The sequence below is a fragment of the Thalassophryne amazonica genome, chromosome 7 (assembly GCF_902500255.1).
Source record: "Thalassophryne amazonica chromosome 7, fThaAma1.1, whole genome shotgun sequence".
Classification (NCBI taxonomy): Eukaryota; Metazoa; Chordata; class Actinopteri; order Batrachoidiformes; family Batrachoididae; genus Thalassophryne; species Thalassophryne amazonica.
In genome coordinates this window covers 75,026,074-75,042,327 of record NC_047109.1, presented here as the reverse complement: position 1 = coordinate 75,042,327, position 16,254 = coordinate 75,026,074, and the positions used below count along the sequence as shown (strand labels likewise).

General features: G+C 40.2%; 2 protein-coding genes across 5 annotated transcripts in view; both read left to right on the top strand.

The window, feature by feature from the left end:
* The window catches only part of ncapd2 (non-SMC condensin I complex, subunit D2), a 76,695-nt gene extending 75,190 nt beyond the window's left edge, over positions 1–1,505 (top strand). For 2 of the 4 annotated variants that reach the window (XM_034174526.1, XM_034174524.1), the window contains exon 32: positions 756–1,503. In XM_034174526.1, coding sequence (XP_034030417.1) covers positions 756–838 — 83 coding nt within the window. In that variant the 3' untranslated portion in view covers positions 839–1,503. Of the gene's footprint in view, positions 1–755 lie in introns of all 4 variants that reach the window. The other 2 variants (XM_034174523.1, XM_034174525.1) reach the window with 2 other exon arrangements.
* A 10,903-nt stretch (positions 1,506–12,408) lies between these two features.
* Positions 12,409–14,069, top strand: wu:fj39g12 (uncharacterized protein LOC563937 homolog). Its single transcript, XM_034174522.1, has 3 exons — positions 12,409–12,586; positions 13,084–13,225; positions 13,355–14,069. Exons 2-3 carry the CDS (start codon positions 13,127–13,129, stop codon positions 13,649–13,651), a joined length of 396 nt encoding a protein of 131 aa, XP_034030413.1. The 5' UTR covers positions 12,409–12,586; positions 13,084–13,126; the 3' UTR covers positions 13,652–14,069.
* The last annotated feature ends 2,185 nt before the right edge of the window (positions 14,070–16,254 follow it).

The window sequence follows — 16,254 nt, the reverse complement described above, 5'->3', positions numbered from 1 at the left end:
TCACAGCTGTGAAATTCTAAAGTTTGTGTAATTTATGGTTTTGGTATAAAAGTGTCCAGAGAAATGTTTTTATTACCTTGTTTTAAGTGGCAGGGACACTTGCATTTTTTATATGAAGCCAGTTGGTGTTGGAAAATTGATTTTAAAACTGTTTGCCGTTATTCATATTGTCCATGTCCTATTTAAAATTTTAGAGGAACATGTACGATGGCAGATAATGAAAAGGTAGATGAAATGTGGAGTATTCACAAACATTTTCACTACACTGTAAGTGTGACAAAGCTGAATTATTGAGCCACTCGGCTGAGTTCTTGGGTGCACTTAAACCCAACACCCACATAAAGTAACTAAGACGATTTTGGATGGTCATACTTGGCTCGCTTGGAAAAGTGTCCATTGGAGCGCGTCTTGTCTGAAATCACAAGATATTTCTGATCGATAGTGACACCTCGCATTGAAAGAATATATAAATCTGTGTATTCTGTATGACCAAAGATAATATAATGATGTTTTGGATATGGTAATGACTGAAAAATCATTTTATAGAGTTTACAAAGAGAAAGAATTAACTTTCCATGTTTGGTGTCACTTTTCTTTTGTTTTTCCAGCAGGTTGTAATAATTTGCCTGAGTTTCATAAATTTTAGCTCAAGATATTTAAAGGGTTCCAATCTTTCTTTTAGTCATTATCTTTGGCATTTTCAGCTGTTTTAAGAGTTTGTCTTTCCACCATGTTGAAATTGTTTCTTCTGCCAGACGCTGTCATGGAGGAGAGCGAGACACCTAAAGTGACGACCCCCATCACCCGCACATCCCGGCGAGCTCGTCTCAGAAACTGACCTCTGACTTTTCATCTGAACTGAAGTGCTGCGCTGTTGTATTCTTACATGTTTTAACTTTTTGCCCTTTAAACTTTTTTTTTAAAGATGTTGCTGCTTAGCAGTAGGCTGACAGTCTGAAGATGTGTAATAAAATCAACACAGTAAGCCTAGCTGTTTGTTGATAATGATTCTATAACTGTACTTTTCTGGACTTTGGTTCTAAAACTGCCTTAAATACAAAGAACCTCGCTAAAACTAAAATGTTTCCCTGAAAACATTGTTGTAACTGAGCCTCGTTAAAATGAAACTGAGAGATTGAGATGTATCACCTGTAGAAAATTGTTCTTTAGAAGAGTCCTGAATTTGCATGAACTATTGTTTTCGTCGGTGTAAGTGATTTCTTGTACAAATTGCTTATGAGTTTTGAAGATTTGTATCTGATGGTAGATTTGTTCTTCACAAACCATTGAGCATGCAGACATTGGCAACCCATTGGCTCATAGAGGTTATTGATTTATCAGCTTCAGTACAGTATATAATGTACTGTTATTACCCTATTCATATCACTGATACTTTTCTTTTTAGTTACACTCGTGTGCTTTTATGTATATATTTTATGTGAAAATGAAAAGGTCCCGCACTCCGTCTTACTTGCTGTAGAAAAATTTATTCAGGACAGTATCACCAACGTTTCGGCACATAGGCCTTCATTTAGGCCTATGTGCCGAAACGTTGGTGATACTGTCCTGAATAAATTTTTCTACAGCAAGTAAGACGGAGTGCGGGACCTTTTCATTTTCACGTTTAGCTGGGCTTGTCCCTTATCTCCTACGCACCCGTTTGAGGAGCTGAGGTGCGAAGTTTTTTTCTCTCGTATATATTTTATAACGCACTAATAAATGCTTTGAATTATCAGCGCCCCCTTCAAGTAGGACTGCAGTTTTTTTCAGTACATCTGTTTTCCCTTTCAGTATACAGTATGTTGCTTTTTTTTAATGCACAATATGAATGCATGACATTTACAATTGATGGTGTGTGAAATTTTATGTTGCTTGCTGTCAGGGTTAATTTGTCCTAAAGGAGACATGCATCAAAGAGCAGCTAAACATTTTTCCTTGCTTTCTGTCAGTAATGCCCACAAACTGAAAGCTCTGCCTGCAGGCTGCCTATGGAGCCATGTGTTCTTGGTATATTATGTAAGAAGATATCGCGCATTTAAAATGTCCGCTGTCCGATTTGTTCTTTGAAATATGCATGATGACTGACAGTGACTACTATGTGGTACAACACCTTTTGTGTTTGAGCTTTTCAGCACTGTGGACTGTGACATCAAAGTGCGCAGGAGGGAAACATTTGAAATGCATCAAAAATATTCGTAACACTTAAAATTACTTGTTCTAGGGAGAAGCCAGCCCCGGTCTCCGCAAGCCAAAGAAAACTTATGGGTGTAGGAACTGTGGCAGGACATGACAGAGGCTATGTCTTCACCTTTGAAAACTTAATTTAAAATAAATTCTGTTTCTAATTTACCTGTGGCTTGGTGACATAGAAGCACAGTTGCCTCAAAATGAGCAGACTTATAGTTGAAAGGCACCAAATGTCCTTATATATCTCGGGAAAAGCATCTTGCTTAAAACCAGGCATATAAACCTGCAAATCCATTCTGGATCAGATGCAGCACTCTGGACACACACACACTCCTGCCTCATCATTGAAGGCAGAGCAAATCTAGTACCTGATTGAGTGACCCTGTGGTCAATGTGTATGCAATATCTTGGTAAAGACTTTGTGTATCAATGTGAAATGTACACAGGGTCACCCTGTGATAACCTTGGACAGTTTATGATGTTGGGTGCATTTCAGTTATGCCCACCTCTTTTTGAAGAAAGTTGGTTAACCCTCAAGTGACCAAGTGGGATCATTTATGTCCCTGGGCAATTACTTTTGGGCACCATTTCTCTTAATTTTAATCAGAAAAAAGTTTCCTATTGTCAATGTATTGGTCCTGCAATTGTTCAGAGAATTTTGCAAGGATCAGCCAATCTGTGTGGCAAGTATAATCCAAACTTGTGCAGGGTCACTTATAACCCTGGGAGGATCTATGACATTTTTGACATTATAGCATCAGATGGTTGTGTAATTTGCCAACTTTTTCATCATATTTTACTGTTTTGCAGGGAAGCATGGTCAACAGACCTAGAATAGATTTACATCTGCACAAGCTTTGAGACTGATTCTTGATGCCCGAAGTGAGGATGAAAAGGATGAGGGAGAAATATATTAGTGAAATAAATACGTAGAACCCTAAAACACCCATTTAAGTATTCCAATATAAAGTCAGTGCGGTCTCAAATGACCCCATTCGGTCATATTAGGCGCCAAAATAAACACCCACCTGAAATTAAATTACATGAAATGCATTTAGTGAATAAGAAAAGGACCAAAAAATGGACACAATCAGGTAAGTTATTTATGATATTTTTATTTGTGGCAAAATTAGACATTTTATTGAAACTGGCATTCTGATGTACATGATATTGGCCATGCTTGTGTACTGGCCCACCCCCTCTTCGGGCAGATTTTCACGTGGAGAGCCCTGGAGCCAATGATGGGAGAACGGGGTAGTTATGGTCAGTAGACTGTAAATGCTGGAAACTTGTGTGCAGTATCTAAAGTCTTGAATACACAAAATCACCTCATGAAGATTTGACCATTTCAGCACTGGGAACATTTTGATTCTACTTGTGGGTACTAAGTGTCTAAAACTTGTGTATATAATAAACATGTTTATGAAAAAACTTTCTACACAAGGTCACGTCGTTATGATCCCAGCAAGTTAAATTGGTCAGTGTGATGCAGGTTAGAGTAAGTGTCACCCATGTTTTTAAAAGTTCTAAAGAGACAAGTTGATGAACTCGTGTATTTTTTTATGACATTTGATTATTTGTCATTGAAGCAAACTGGTGCAAGTAATTATCCCATTTCAATTTATTTTCATTTATATAGCGCCAAATCACAAGACTGCCTCAAGGCACTTCACACAAGCAAGGTCCAACCTTACCAAGCCCCAGAGCAACATGGTAAGGAAAAACTCCCTCTGAGGAAGAAACCTCAAGTAGACCAGACCCAAAGAGGTGACCCTCTGCCCAGGCCATGCTACTGACACAAATTACAAAACGAACATACAGGAAATGTTGCTGGTGCACAGGACAGATATTGTACGCATCACTGGATGGAGCTGCACTTTAAACAGGGAGAAAAGAAAAAAAAAAAACCATTAAGCGTCAGAAAGTCAACAAATACAGTGTAATTTGTTAGCGTTAAGTAACAAGAAATACTAAGGTGGTCGCCGGTGACTAGCCCTAAGCTTCACTAAAAGCCCCAGAATTTAGATAACGTTCAGGGAGCGGCACACTGTTTCCTAATAAAATGAATTAAGAGTAAAAAGCATAGTAACATACTATGTCAATATGCTTGCCATACAAAAGGGAAAATAAGTGCATCTTAAATCTGGATTTGAAACTCTACATAATCTGAGTGTTTATTGATGCAGAGAGATCATTCCACAGAACAGGGGCACGATAAGAGAAAGCTCTGTGACCTGCAGACTTTTTATTCACCCTAGGGACACAAAGTAGTCCTGCACCTGAGAACGCAAAGCCCAGGCTGGTACGTAAGGTTTAATTAGGTCAGCTAGGTAGGGAGGTGCCAGTCCGGGAACAATTTTATAGGCTAGTAGCAGAACCTTAAAATCTGATCTCACCTGGACAGGAAGCCAGTGAAAAGTTGCCAAAAAGGGTGTAATGTGGTCAAACTTTCTGCTTCATGTCAAAAGTCTGGCAGCGGTGTTTTGAACCAATTGGAGAGCCCTAATGCTGGACTGCAGTAAACCAGAAAATAGAACATTGCAGTAGTCCAATCTAGAAGAAACAAATGCATGAATCAGGGTCTCAGCATCAGCAATAGACAGGATGGGATGAATCTTCCCTATATTTCGCAGGTGGAAGAAAGCAGTCCTCATAATTTTTCTAATGTGGAGGTCAAAGGACAATATAGGATCAAAAATTACCACAAGGCTCCTCACTTTGTCATTGTGATGTATAACACATGAGCCTAGGCTAAGCATTAACTGGTCAAATTGATGCTGATGTCTCACTGGACAAAGAACCATCATTTCAGTCTTATCAGAGTTTAAAAGGAGGATATTGCTGGACATCCAGCTTCTCACTGATGCAAGGCAATTTTCTAAGGATTTTATGTGGATGAGATTACCAGCAGTTATCGGCATGTATAACTGAGTATCATTAGCATAGCAGTGAAAGGTAATCCCAAAACTCTGCAATATGGGCCTAAGACAGACCCCTGTGGAACCCCATATTCCATGTCACTAAGGTTAAAAGTAGTGTTATTGTACAGAACACATTGAGAATGACTAGTCAGGTATGATGTCAACTATGCAAGGGCACATCCAATAATCCCAAAATAATTCTCCAGCCTGTTGAGTAGAATATGATGATCCATGGTATCAAATGCAACAATGAGATCTAACAGCACCAGAACTGTAGTGGTGTCCATCCATTGCAAGCAGAAGATCATTCACACACTTTAGTAGAAGCTGCGTCTGTGGAATGATATTTTCTAAAAGCAGACTGCAGTGGCTCAAAGAGAGTATTCTCAGTAACGTAGTCCATGAGCTACTGTGAAAACCACTTTTCCCCAGAAATTTAGAACAAAATGATAGATTTGATATCGGCCGATAGTATCTGTCACATTTTTGTGATCTGAGGCCACAAAAAGCAGCTTCATTGTGGTTTTTACAGGGGTTAGGCTCTCACCACCTTCTGTGTAAGATGTATTACAACTTCACACTTTTATTTTGATGGGCCGTATCACTATTGAGATCATTCCTGTACTTGTGTTGAAAGCTGACAAATTTGTGAGCAGTCGGTCGTCTTGGGTTATGTCAAGTAAATTTACAGCGTCATTACAGGCAGCTTTGTATTTTTTGTTTGGTCAGCAGTGGTTAACAGGCTGTCACAGCTTGCACAGACAGTATTACTATCCCACTTTGTTTTCTTATCCTGACTTTTATTTCAAGTCTTCCAGCATCTTTCATGAAATCAGATTTTATCGATAGAACATGACACCTGCATTCCGCACCACTGAACATACATACAATTAAATTCAATCAGGGTTCCCCCCAAACACACACACGCTTTTTGTGTGTGTGTGTGTGTGTGTGTGTGTGTGTGTGTGTGTGTGTGTGTGTGTGTGTGTGTGTGTGTGTGTGTGTGTGTGTGTGTGTGTGTGTGTGTGTGTGTGTGTTTTTGCCTTGGCCGCCTCTGTTTCTGTGTAATCAGTCTTTTGTATTTCCCCTTCACACTGCCTGATTTTTCTCCTGACCAGCCTCCTCTCACTCTTCTGCCTACTTTCCACTTTATGCGCCTTTTTTTTTTTCCTTTTTGTTTCTGACACCACATGCACAACTTTAGCCCCCCCACATACACACACTTCAATGTTAATCTCTTCTTCACTACTGTCTCCCACGTACCAGCCTCTCGTGTGTCTATAAGTAATGTTACATAAAGACCAACACTGTCATTTAGATTGCACTACGCATGAGCTTCATCATATCTGAGTTCAAGTTGCTTTTAAGATGCTACTTATCAAAAAAATATACATGAATTGCACCGCTCTTGTTTTTGTTCCCATTTTTCCATGAGTTAAGAACATCTAAGATTTCTTCTGTGACATTTTTATTTTAGTGAGCACTGAATCTTTGCCAAGATGGTCCATCCACCTGGCAGGTCTGGTATATCAGGATGCTGGTTATACAGCATGATCTTTGCACAGATCTGCCTTGGACGGATCAGAAAGGCCTCTTTGACGTGCAGTTTCACCAAATAACACAATGTCACACATTTTGAGGGATCAATGCAGTTGACATGCTGACTGCAGTGCAGGAATGTTCACCAGTTCTGCTGCTTGTGAACTGAATGTTAATAAATCGCCTCCAGTATCATTTGCAAGTCTCAAATGCAGACCACGTGTAATCGTGCCAGCATTCAGCGTCTACAACTCCTAAACATGTCTGTGCAATAATCATGATGGTAAATCAGCCTCTTGATTCTTGATGTGTTGTTTCATGTGACAGATGGATTACCTTAGCAAAGGAATATGGGTTTTAAGAAATTTGTGAATGAAATTTGAGAGAAATAATAGTTTATTTGTGCATAAAGTAGTAAGGGTTTCACTTCAACTCATGAAAAATATCGTTACATTTATGATTTTGTTGAATATAATTGCTTACAGCGATGAGTTCTTCACATTTCCTTCATACATTTGTCAAATTTAATTTAATTCAAATTTGCCAAGAATCAAGCCTCAGTGCTGTGCTGATCTCTGTGCATGTGCAACTTATTATTTACTTTTTTACTGAGTTAATCCATCAGTGTGAACAGGGCAGCTGTAGTGAGTTAAAAATCCACCATACAATTAAAGGTAATTCAACTGTAATCGTCCCATTGAAGACATGCTATCAACCTACTTTTTATTATTATTTGTTTGTTTGCTTTAATCCCCTGACACATTACTGGTACAAAATGTTTGGAGAAATAAGGCCAGTCCAGTCTAACATGGATGCAGTGCTCATCCCTATATTAATTTAATGCTATCGCCTGAAATATACAGTAACTTTTAAATAACAATAAAATGCAAGAACTTGTGACACTCAAAACAACAACAACAACAACAAAAAAAAACCTTATTGGATGAGCTCAATATATTTTTGTGCAGAATTTCCATCCAAGAAGGCCCCAACTCAATCAAATTGCATTACACTAGAGAGATGCTCTTTGTTGGAGTCAGGGCTATATGTATATTTATGGGATGGAATCTTGCCCAAAATTGATTTGCCTTCAATTGCACCACAGACTAAAACAGTTAAATGTGGTCTATTAAACATTAGGTCTCTCTCTTCTAAGTCCCTGTTGGTAAATTATATAATAATTGATCAACGTATTGATTTATTCTGCCTAACAGAAACTTGGTTACAGCAGGATGAATATGTTAGTTTAAATGAGTCAACACCCCCGAGTCACACTAACTGTCAGAATGCTCGTAGCACGGGCCGGGCGGAGGATTAGCAGCAATCTTCCATTCCAGCTTATTAATTAATCAAAAACCTAGACAGAGCTTTAAGTTCATTTAAAGCTCTGTCTCTTAGTCTTGTCCATCCAAATTGGAAGTCCCAAAAACCAGTTTTATTGTTATTATCTATCATCCACCTGGTCGTTACTGTGAGTTTCTCTGTGAATTTTCAGACCTTTTGTCTGACTTAGTGCTTAGCTCAGATAAGATAATTATAGTGGGCGATTTTAACATCCACACAGATGCTGAGAATGACAGCCTCAACACTGCATTTAATCTATTATTAGACTCTATCGGCTTTGCTCAAAATGTAAATGAGTCCACCCACCACTTTAATCATATTTTAGATCTTGTTCTGACTTATGGTATGGAAATAGAAGACTTAACAGTATTCCCTGAAAACTCCCTTCTGTCTGATCATTTTTTAATAACATTTGCATTTACCCTGATGGACTACCCTGCAGTGGGGAATAAGTTTCATTACACTAGAAGTCTTTCAGAAAGCGCTGTAACTAGGTTTAAGGATATGATTCCTTCTTTATGTTCTCTAATGTCATATACCAACACAGAGCAGAGTAGCTACCTAAACTCTGTAAGGAGTTAGAGTATCTCGTCATAGTTTTTACATCCTCATTGAAGACAACTTTGGGATGCTGTAGCTCCTCTGAAAAAGAGAGCTTTAAATCAGAAGTGTCTGACTCCGTGGTATAACTCACAAACTCGTAGCTTAAAGCAGATAACCCGTAAGTTGGAGAGGAAATGGCGTCTCACTAATTTAGAAGATCTCACTTAGCCTGGAAAAAGAGTTTGTTGCTCTATAAAAAGCCCTCCGTAAAGCTAGGACATCTTTCTACTCATCACTAATTGAAGAAAATAAGACAACCCCAGGTTTCTTTTCAGCACTGTAGCCAGGCTGACCAAAGAGTCAGAGCTCTATTGAGCTGAGTATTCCATTAACTTTAACTAGTAATGACTTCATGACTTCTTTGCTAACAAAATTTTGTCTATTAGAGAAAAAATTACTCATAACCATCCCAAAGATGTATCGTTATCTTTGGCTGCTTTCAGTGATGCCGGTATTTGGTTAGACTCTTTCTCTCCGATTGTTCTGTCTGAGTTATTTCATTAGTTACTTCATCCAAACCATCTACATGTTTATAGACCCCATTCCTGCCAGGCTGCTCAAGGAAGTCCTACCATTATTAATGCTTCAATCTTAAATATGATCAATCTGTCCTTTGTTAGTTGGTTATGTACCACAGGCCTTTAAGGTGGCAGTAAGTAAACCATTACTTAAAAAGCCATCACTTGACCCAGCTATCTTAGCTAATTATAGGCCAATCTCCAACCTTCCTTTTCTCTCAAAGATTCTTGAGAGGGTAGTTGTAAAACAGCTAACTGATCACCTGCAGAGGAATGGTCTATTTGAAGAGTTTCAGTCAGGTTTTAGAATTCATCATAGTACAGAAACAGCATTAGTGAAGGTTACAAATGATCTTCTTATGGCTTCGGACAGTGACTTATCTCTGTGCTTGTTCTGTTGGACCTCAGTGCTGCTTTTGATACTGTTGACCATAAAATTTTATTACAGAGATTAGAGCATGTCATAGGTATTAAAGGCACTGCGCTGCGGTGGTTTGAATCATATTTGTCTAATAGATTACAGTTTGGTCATGTAAATGGGGAATCTTCTTCACAGACTAAAGTTAATTATGGAGTTCCACAAGGTTCTGTGCTAGGACCAATTTTATTCACTTTATACATGCTTCCCTTGGGCAGTATTATTAGACGGTATTGCTTAAATTTTCATTGTTACGCAGATGATACCCAGCTTTATCTATCCATGAAGCCAGAGGATACACACCAATTAGCTAAACTGCAGGATTGTCTTACAGACATAAAGACATGGATGACCTCTAATTTCCTGCTTTTAAACTCAGATAAACTGAAGTTATTGTACTTGGCCCCACAAATCTTAGAAGCATGGTGTCTAACCAGATCGTTACTCTGGATGGCATTTCCCTGATCTCTAGTAATACTGTGAGAAATCTTGGAGTTATTTTTGATCAGGATATGTCATTCAAAGCGCATATTAAACAAATATGTAGGACTGCCTTTTTGCATTTACGCAATATCTCTAAAATCAGAAAGGTCGTGTCTCAGAGTGATGCTGAAAAAACTAATTCATGCATTTATTTCCTCTAGGCTGGACTATTGTAATTCATTATTATCAGGTTGTCCTAAAAGTTCCCTAAAAAGCCTTCAGTTGGTTCAGAATGCTGCAGCTAGAGTACTGACGGGGACTAGCAGGAGAGAGCGTATCTCACCCGTGTTGGCCTCTCTTCATTGGCTTCCTGTTAATTCTAGAATAGAATTTAAAATTCTTCTTCTTACTTATAAGGTTTTGAATAATCAGGTCCCATCTTATCTTAGGGACCTCGTAGTACCATATTACCCCATTAGAGCGCTTCGCTCTCAGACTGCGGGCTTACTTGTAGTTCCTAGGGTTTGTAAGAGTAGAATGGGAGGCAGAGCCTTCAGCTTTCAGGCTCCTCTCCTGTGGAACCAGCTCCCAATTCAGATCAGGGAGACAGATACCCTCTCTACTTTTAAGATTAGGCTTAAAACTTTCCTTTTCGCTAAGGCTTATAGTTAGGGCTGGATCGGGTGACCCTGGACCATCCCTTAGTTATGTTGCTTTAGACGTAGACTGTGGGGGGGTTCCCATGATGCACTGTTTCTTTCTCTTTTTGCTCCGTATGCATCACTCTGCATTTAATCATTAGTGATCGATCTCTGCCCCCCTTCTCGGCATGTCTTTTTCCTGGTTCTTTCCCTCAGCCCCAACCAGTCTCAGCAGAAGACTGCCCCTCCCTGAGCCTGGTTCTGCTGGAGGTTTCTTCCTGTTAAAAGGGAGTTTTTCCTTCCCACTGTGGCCAAGTGCTTGCTCATAGGGGGTCGTTTTGACCGTTGGGGTTTTTCATAATTATTGTATGGCCTTGCCTTGCAATATGGAGCGCCTTGGGGCAACTGTTTGTTGTGATTTGGCGCTATATAAGAAAAAAGTTGATTGATTGATTGATAGTAAAGAACAATATGTTACTTTTATTTAATTTAAATGGGGAACACTGGATCTGTTTTTTATACATTTGCAACGCTTTTAGAAGGGAGTTGGGAGTATATGACCAACCACTCTACCTGTTTTGTGGACTTGGAAAAGGTGTATGAGCAGGTCTCTCAGGGGGTCCTGTGTTTGGGGTGCTGCAGGAGTGTACAATCTCTATATGACCAAAGTAGGAACTGTGTCTACATCCTCAACACTACATCACACCTGTCTCCGGTGCATGTTGGAATGCCTCAGGGCCGCCCCTTGTCATCAATCTTGTTTGTGATTTTCATTTACAAAATTTCAAGGTGCAGTCACGGACCAGAGGGTGTCCAGTTTGGCAGCCTCAGGATTGCATCTCTGTTTTGTGTGAATTATGGTTCTGCTGGCTTCATCAAACAATGACCTCCGATGTGCCCTGAGCAGGTTTCAGACAGAGTGTGAAGCCACTGGGATGAGGATCAGCACCTTCAAATCTGAGACCATGGTCTTATTTCAGAAATGGGTGCATTGTCCCATCAGGGTCACAGGAGTGGAGGAGTTTAAGTGCCTCAAAGGCTTGTTCAAGAGTGGGGGTAAGTTGGAGCATGAGATTGAGACTGAGTATAATGGAACTGTTTTCTGTTCTCACATGTTTGAAAATTCTTTGTTGTCCTTTATTTAGGGTCCTTCCACCAGCTTCACTGGTGCCTCTGGATCCTCCAGGAAGAGTTAGAGAACTTGGCTGAGGAGTATGGGAAGTATGGGAAGAGCTGTTTTGTCTACTGCCACCGCAACATGGATAAGCTGCAGAAAACAAATGAATAAGCATGAAAAATAGGCATCTATAAAAACTGCTCATTAATGAGAATTTCAAGCCAATTATGTAAACTTTGATTTCTTTTGATTCAGTTGTCAAAGATGAGTTGAGCAATCAAATGTTTGACATCTAACAATGTTTGAATATGACTGAAAGAGAGTGAAGTTGTCCTTTTAATGGGGGCACAGGGAGCAGATGGTACTGACAGACTGTAACTTACTCAACAGACAAGGGAGGCCAGTGCATGCTGGGCGAGACCCTGCAGGAACAAAGGAAGATCAAACCGATATGCACCAGGAGCATCATCACCTCATCCGAAATGGAAAATACAGTTTGACCTCTGAGATGAAACGAGTTGGCTCACTTCATAACGAATAACATTAACAAAGTCATCAGTCCACTAGTGGCAGAGTACACGGTCACCTTGGTAATAACAGCTGCTTTCGTCTGGGGTATGACATCACTCCTGGGGGGGGGGGGGTACTCAGCAGTCCCAGCTGATGCCCCAACAATTCAGTTTCTGCCAAGAGGACAGACATAAAAAGAAAAAAAAAAATCCATCCTTTCAATTCCATCACAGACGGAGCGAGAAGGAGGAGCAGGAGAGAGTGAGATAGTGATGCTCGCTGCAGGAACCAACAAGTGAGCAGCAGCTGGGAGATGAAGAGTCTGTAAGAGCAGAAGACACTCAGAGCTTCACCACAAACAGCAGGTGAGTGCTCCAATTTCAAATAATTACTTTCAAATCTCAAACTGAAGTCAGACCTGCAGCATCACCTCCAAATCTCTTTTTGGCATAATTTTAATTCCATAGCGTCAGCTTCATTTGGAGAGGTTGGACGTGGTTGGTAGTTGAATTACTGCTACAGCTGTAAGTGGAACTGCACGCACGTTGATATATAATGTACAGTGTGTACAGAAAATGTGGCTTCACTCTTATTGCATTAAAACCTAGAAACAAGCAAATGTGTATTAAAAGTACAGAATCTTTTTATTTTTATGACAATCAGAAGGATGGTGAAATTTAAAAAAATACTGAGTGTGTGTGTGTGCATGCATATACATATATATATATATATATATATATATATATAGTGACTGCAGAACTGTTATCCATCAATGCCTATTTGTAATGTCCATAAAGAAATCCCATTAAAAATAATCAATTCTGCACTTAATTAAGGTTTATTGTGATATTTGTGTTTTTTGCCTGCAGCTTGTGTGTTTCCCGCCCTCGGGTTTCTCTGCTGCCATGCCGTGTCCTGTGCCGCTGTGTGCCGTTCTGCTCCTTCTGATGCCGCTGGAGATCACAGAGGCTCGCGCTCTGCATGCGTCTCCTGATGCTGTGCAGGTACGCAGGGAAGGAGGCGAAGGGAGGGTGGAGGAGGACATGCAAACAGACAGCAAGAGAGAGTCATAAATTGTATAACTCCATGAATTGTTTCCCTCTTGATGCTAAAGATGCTTCCACTGTTTGTAGTTTCTTGAGCAGTTTCTGCAGAGGTTTAATGACCTTTTGACCTTGGATGACCTGGAGAAGCTGTTGGACAGCGAGCTGGAGGAGTCCACCAACCTGTCCACGGGGGTCAAACCAGCTGATTACCCAAAGTGGGCTGATGTACAAACGCAGGATGAGGCCCCGTGGCTCCGCCTACTGAAGGGGGCCGTGGTCAATCAGAAGCGAGCAGAACCAGACCGGTCGAGGAGGGGATGGAACCGAGGATGCTTTGGCCTGAAGCTGGACCGGATTGGGTCCATGAGTGGACTGGGCTGTTAGGAGAGCTCAGATAAAGACTGATGGCATTCACGTGCACTGAAGGATGTTTGCACACGTGTAGCCTCCATGTAGTGAGCGTGCTGCTGCGGTGTTTCATCCAGAGTGACAACAGCTGCAGTTTATTCCATGTGTAGCTCTTAAACTCGTTGTTAGGAACATGTTCCCATCACATTATCTTTGTTGAGCACTTGTTTTGAAGTAAACTTGCACTTTATGTAATTGCAGGATGTCTGTGTGCAGTAAATGTAAAACCAAAAATAAAAAAATAGCTGTGATTTTAAAGTGCTAATTCTGTAACTGAGGATCATGTATAGAAACAGACATAAAGGATTTACCCGCCCAAGGGGACAAAAGAGAGCACCTGTAGTTTTTGCTGTTTCTTATGACTTGCATGAATAAATCAATTTAACATGGTGAGCTTTAAATCCACTTCTGTCTTCTGTTTGCCCTGTAAAGAGCATCTTCAAATTATTTTAATATTTTTGCTTCATTAATGATAATAATAATAATAATAAAAGCTGCCAGCAGTTGCTGGGATGAGTAATCTCTAGTCTCTGTATGTGATTTAATAAGTATTTATGGGTACCGCTGGAATAACTTTGCATCAAATGAGCGGTTGCTAAGAGAGATTTAAGATGAGGAGTATCTTTTGCATTGTGAGGACGTGTCAGCTATGACATTTTGTGACATGTGGCCCGTTTGTGCGTGATCCAGCATGTAGGTCCCTGAGTGCTGAGGACCCCAGTAGTTGGAGAAGGCCAAGGGGATGCCCACGTTTCACCTGCCTGCAGCAGACAAATGGTTATTTTGGAGATGTAGGAATAGACAGGTTGTCTGCCTGGGTGGTTGCCATCCAGGACCCAAGGCGGTGTTGTGCATGCGCCAAAGCAAGGCACCAGCACATGATCACATGATCCCAGATGTGACTTGACTTGGTAACAGTTGTAATGCGACTATGTAAAACTTTTGCAGGAAAATTTTTACTTATTTTGGTGTCTCTCAGATAATTTCATTAGATTCATATATATATATATATATATATATATATACAGTGAGGAAAATAAGTATTTGAACACCCTGTGATTTTGCAAGTTATCCCACTTAGAAATCATGGAGGGGTCTGAAATGTCCACTGAGAGACATAATGTAAAAAAAAAAAAAAAAAAAAATCCAGAAATCACAATGTATGATTTTTTAAAAATAATTTATTTGTTTGTTACTGCTGCAAATAAGTATTTGAACACCTTTCAGGTTTGGAGTTTCAGCTCCCTCCAAAGATTTTCTATTGAGTTCAGGTCTGGAGACTGGCCAGGCCACTCCAGGACCTTGAAATGCTTCTTACCGAGCCCCTCCTTAGTTGCCCTGGCTGTGTGTTTGGGGTCATTGTCATGCTGGAAGACCCAGCCATGACCCATCTTCAATGCTCTTACTGAGGGAAGGAGGTTGTTTGCCAAAATCTTGCAATACATGACCCCATCCATCCTCCCTTCAATACGGTGCAGTCGTCCTGTCCCCTTTGCAGAAAAGCACCCCCAGAGTATGATGTTTCCACCCCCATGCTTCATGGCTGGGATGGTTTTCTTGGGGTTGTTCTCATCCTCTAAACATGGTAAGTGGAGTTGATTCCCAAAAGCTCTATTCTGGTCTCATCTGACCACATGACCTCCTCCCATGCCTCCTCTGGATCATCCAGATGGTCACTGGTGAACTTCAAACGGTTCTGGACATGTGCTGGCTTGAGCAGGGGGACCTTGCTGCCCTGCAGGATTTTAAACCATGACAGCATCATGTGTTACTAATATAATCTTTGTGACTGTGGTCCCAGCTCTCTTCAGGTCATTGACCAGGTTCCTCCTGTTTAGTTCTGAGCTTCTCAGAATCATACTTACCCCACAAAGTGAGATCTTGCATGGAATCCCAGACTGTGGGAGATTGACAGTCATCTTGTTTCTTCCACTTTCTAATCATAACAGTTGTTGTTTTCTACCAAGCTGCTTGCCTGTTGTCCTGTAGTCCATCCCAGCCTTGTGCAGGTCTACAGTTTTGTCCCTGTGTCCTTAGACAGCTCTTTGGTCTTGGCTATGGTGGACAGGTTGGAGTGTGATTGATTGTGTGAACAGGTGTCTTTTATACAGGTAACAAGTTCAAACAGGTGCAATTAGTACAGGTAAAGAGTGCAGAATAAGAGGGCTTCTTAAAGAAAAATTAACAGGTCTGTGTGAGCCAGAATTCTTGCTGGATGGTAGGTGTTCAAATACTTATTTGCAGCAGTAACATACAAATAAATTATTAAAAAAAATCATACATTGTGATTTCCGGATTTTTTTTTTTTTTTTTGAGTATGTCTCTCACAGTGGACATGCACCTAAGATGAAAATTTCAGACCCCTCCATGATTTGTAAGTGGGAGAACTTGCAAAATCGCAGGGTGTTCAAATACTTATTTTCCTTATATATATATATATATATATATATATATATATATATATATATATATATATATATATATATATATATATATACTTTCCTTTAAAAAAACTGTTGGTGGGTGAATCTATTAGTTATTAATCTCAATGGTGTGTGTGTGTGGGGGGGGGGGGGGGG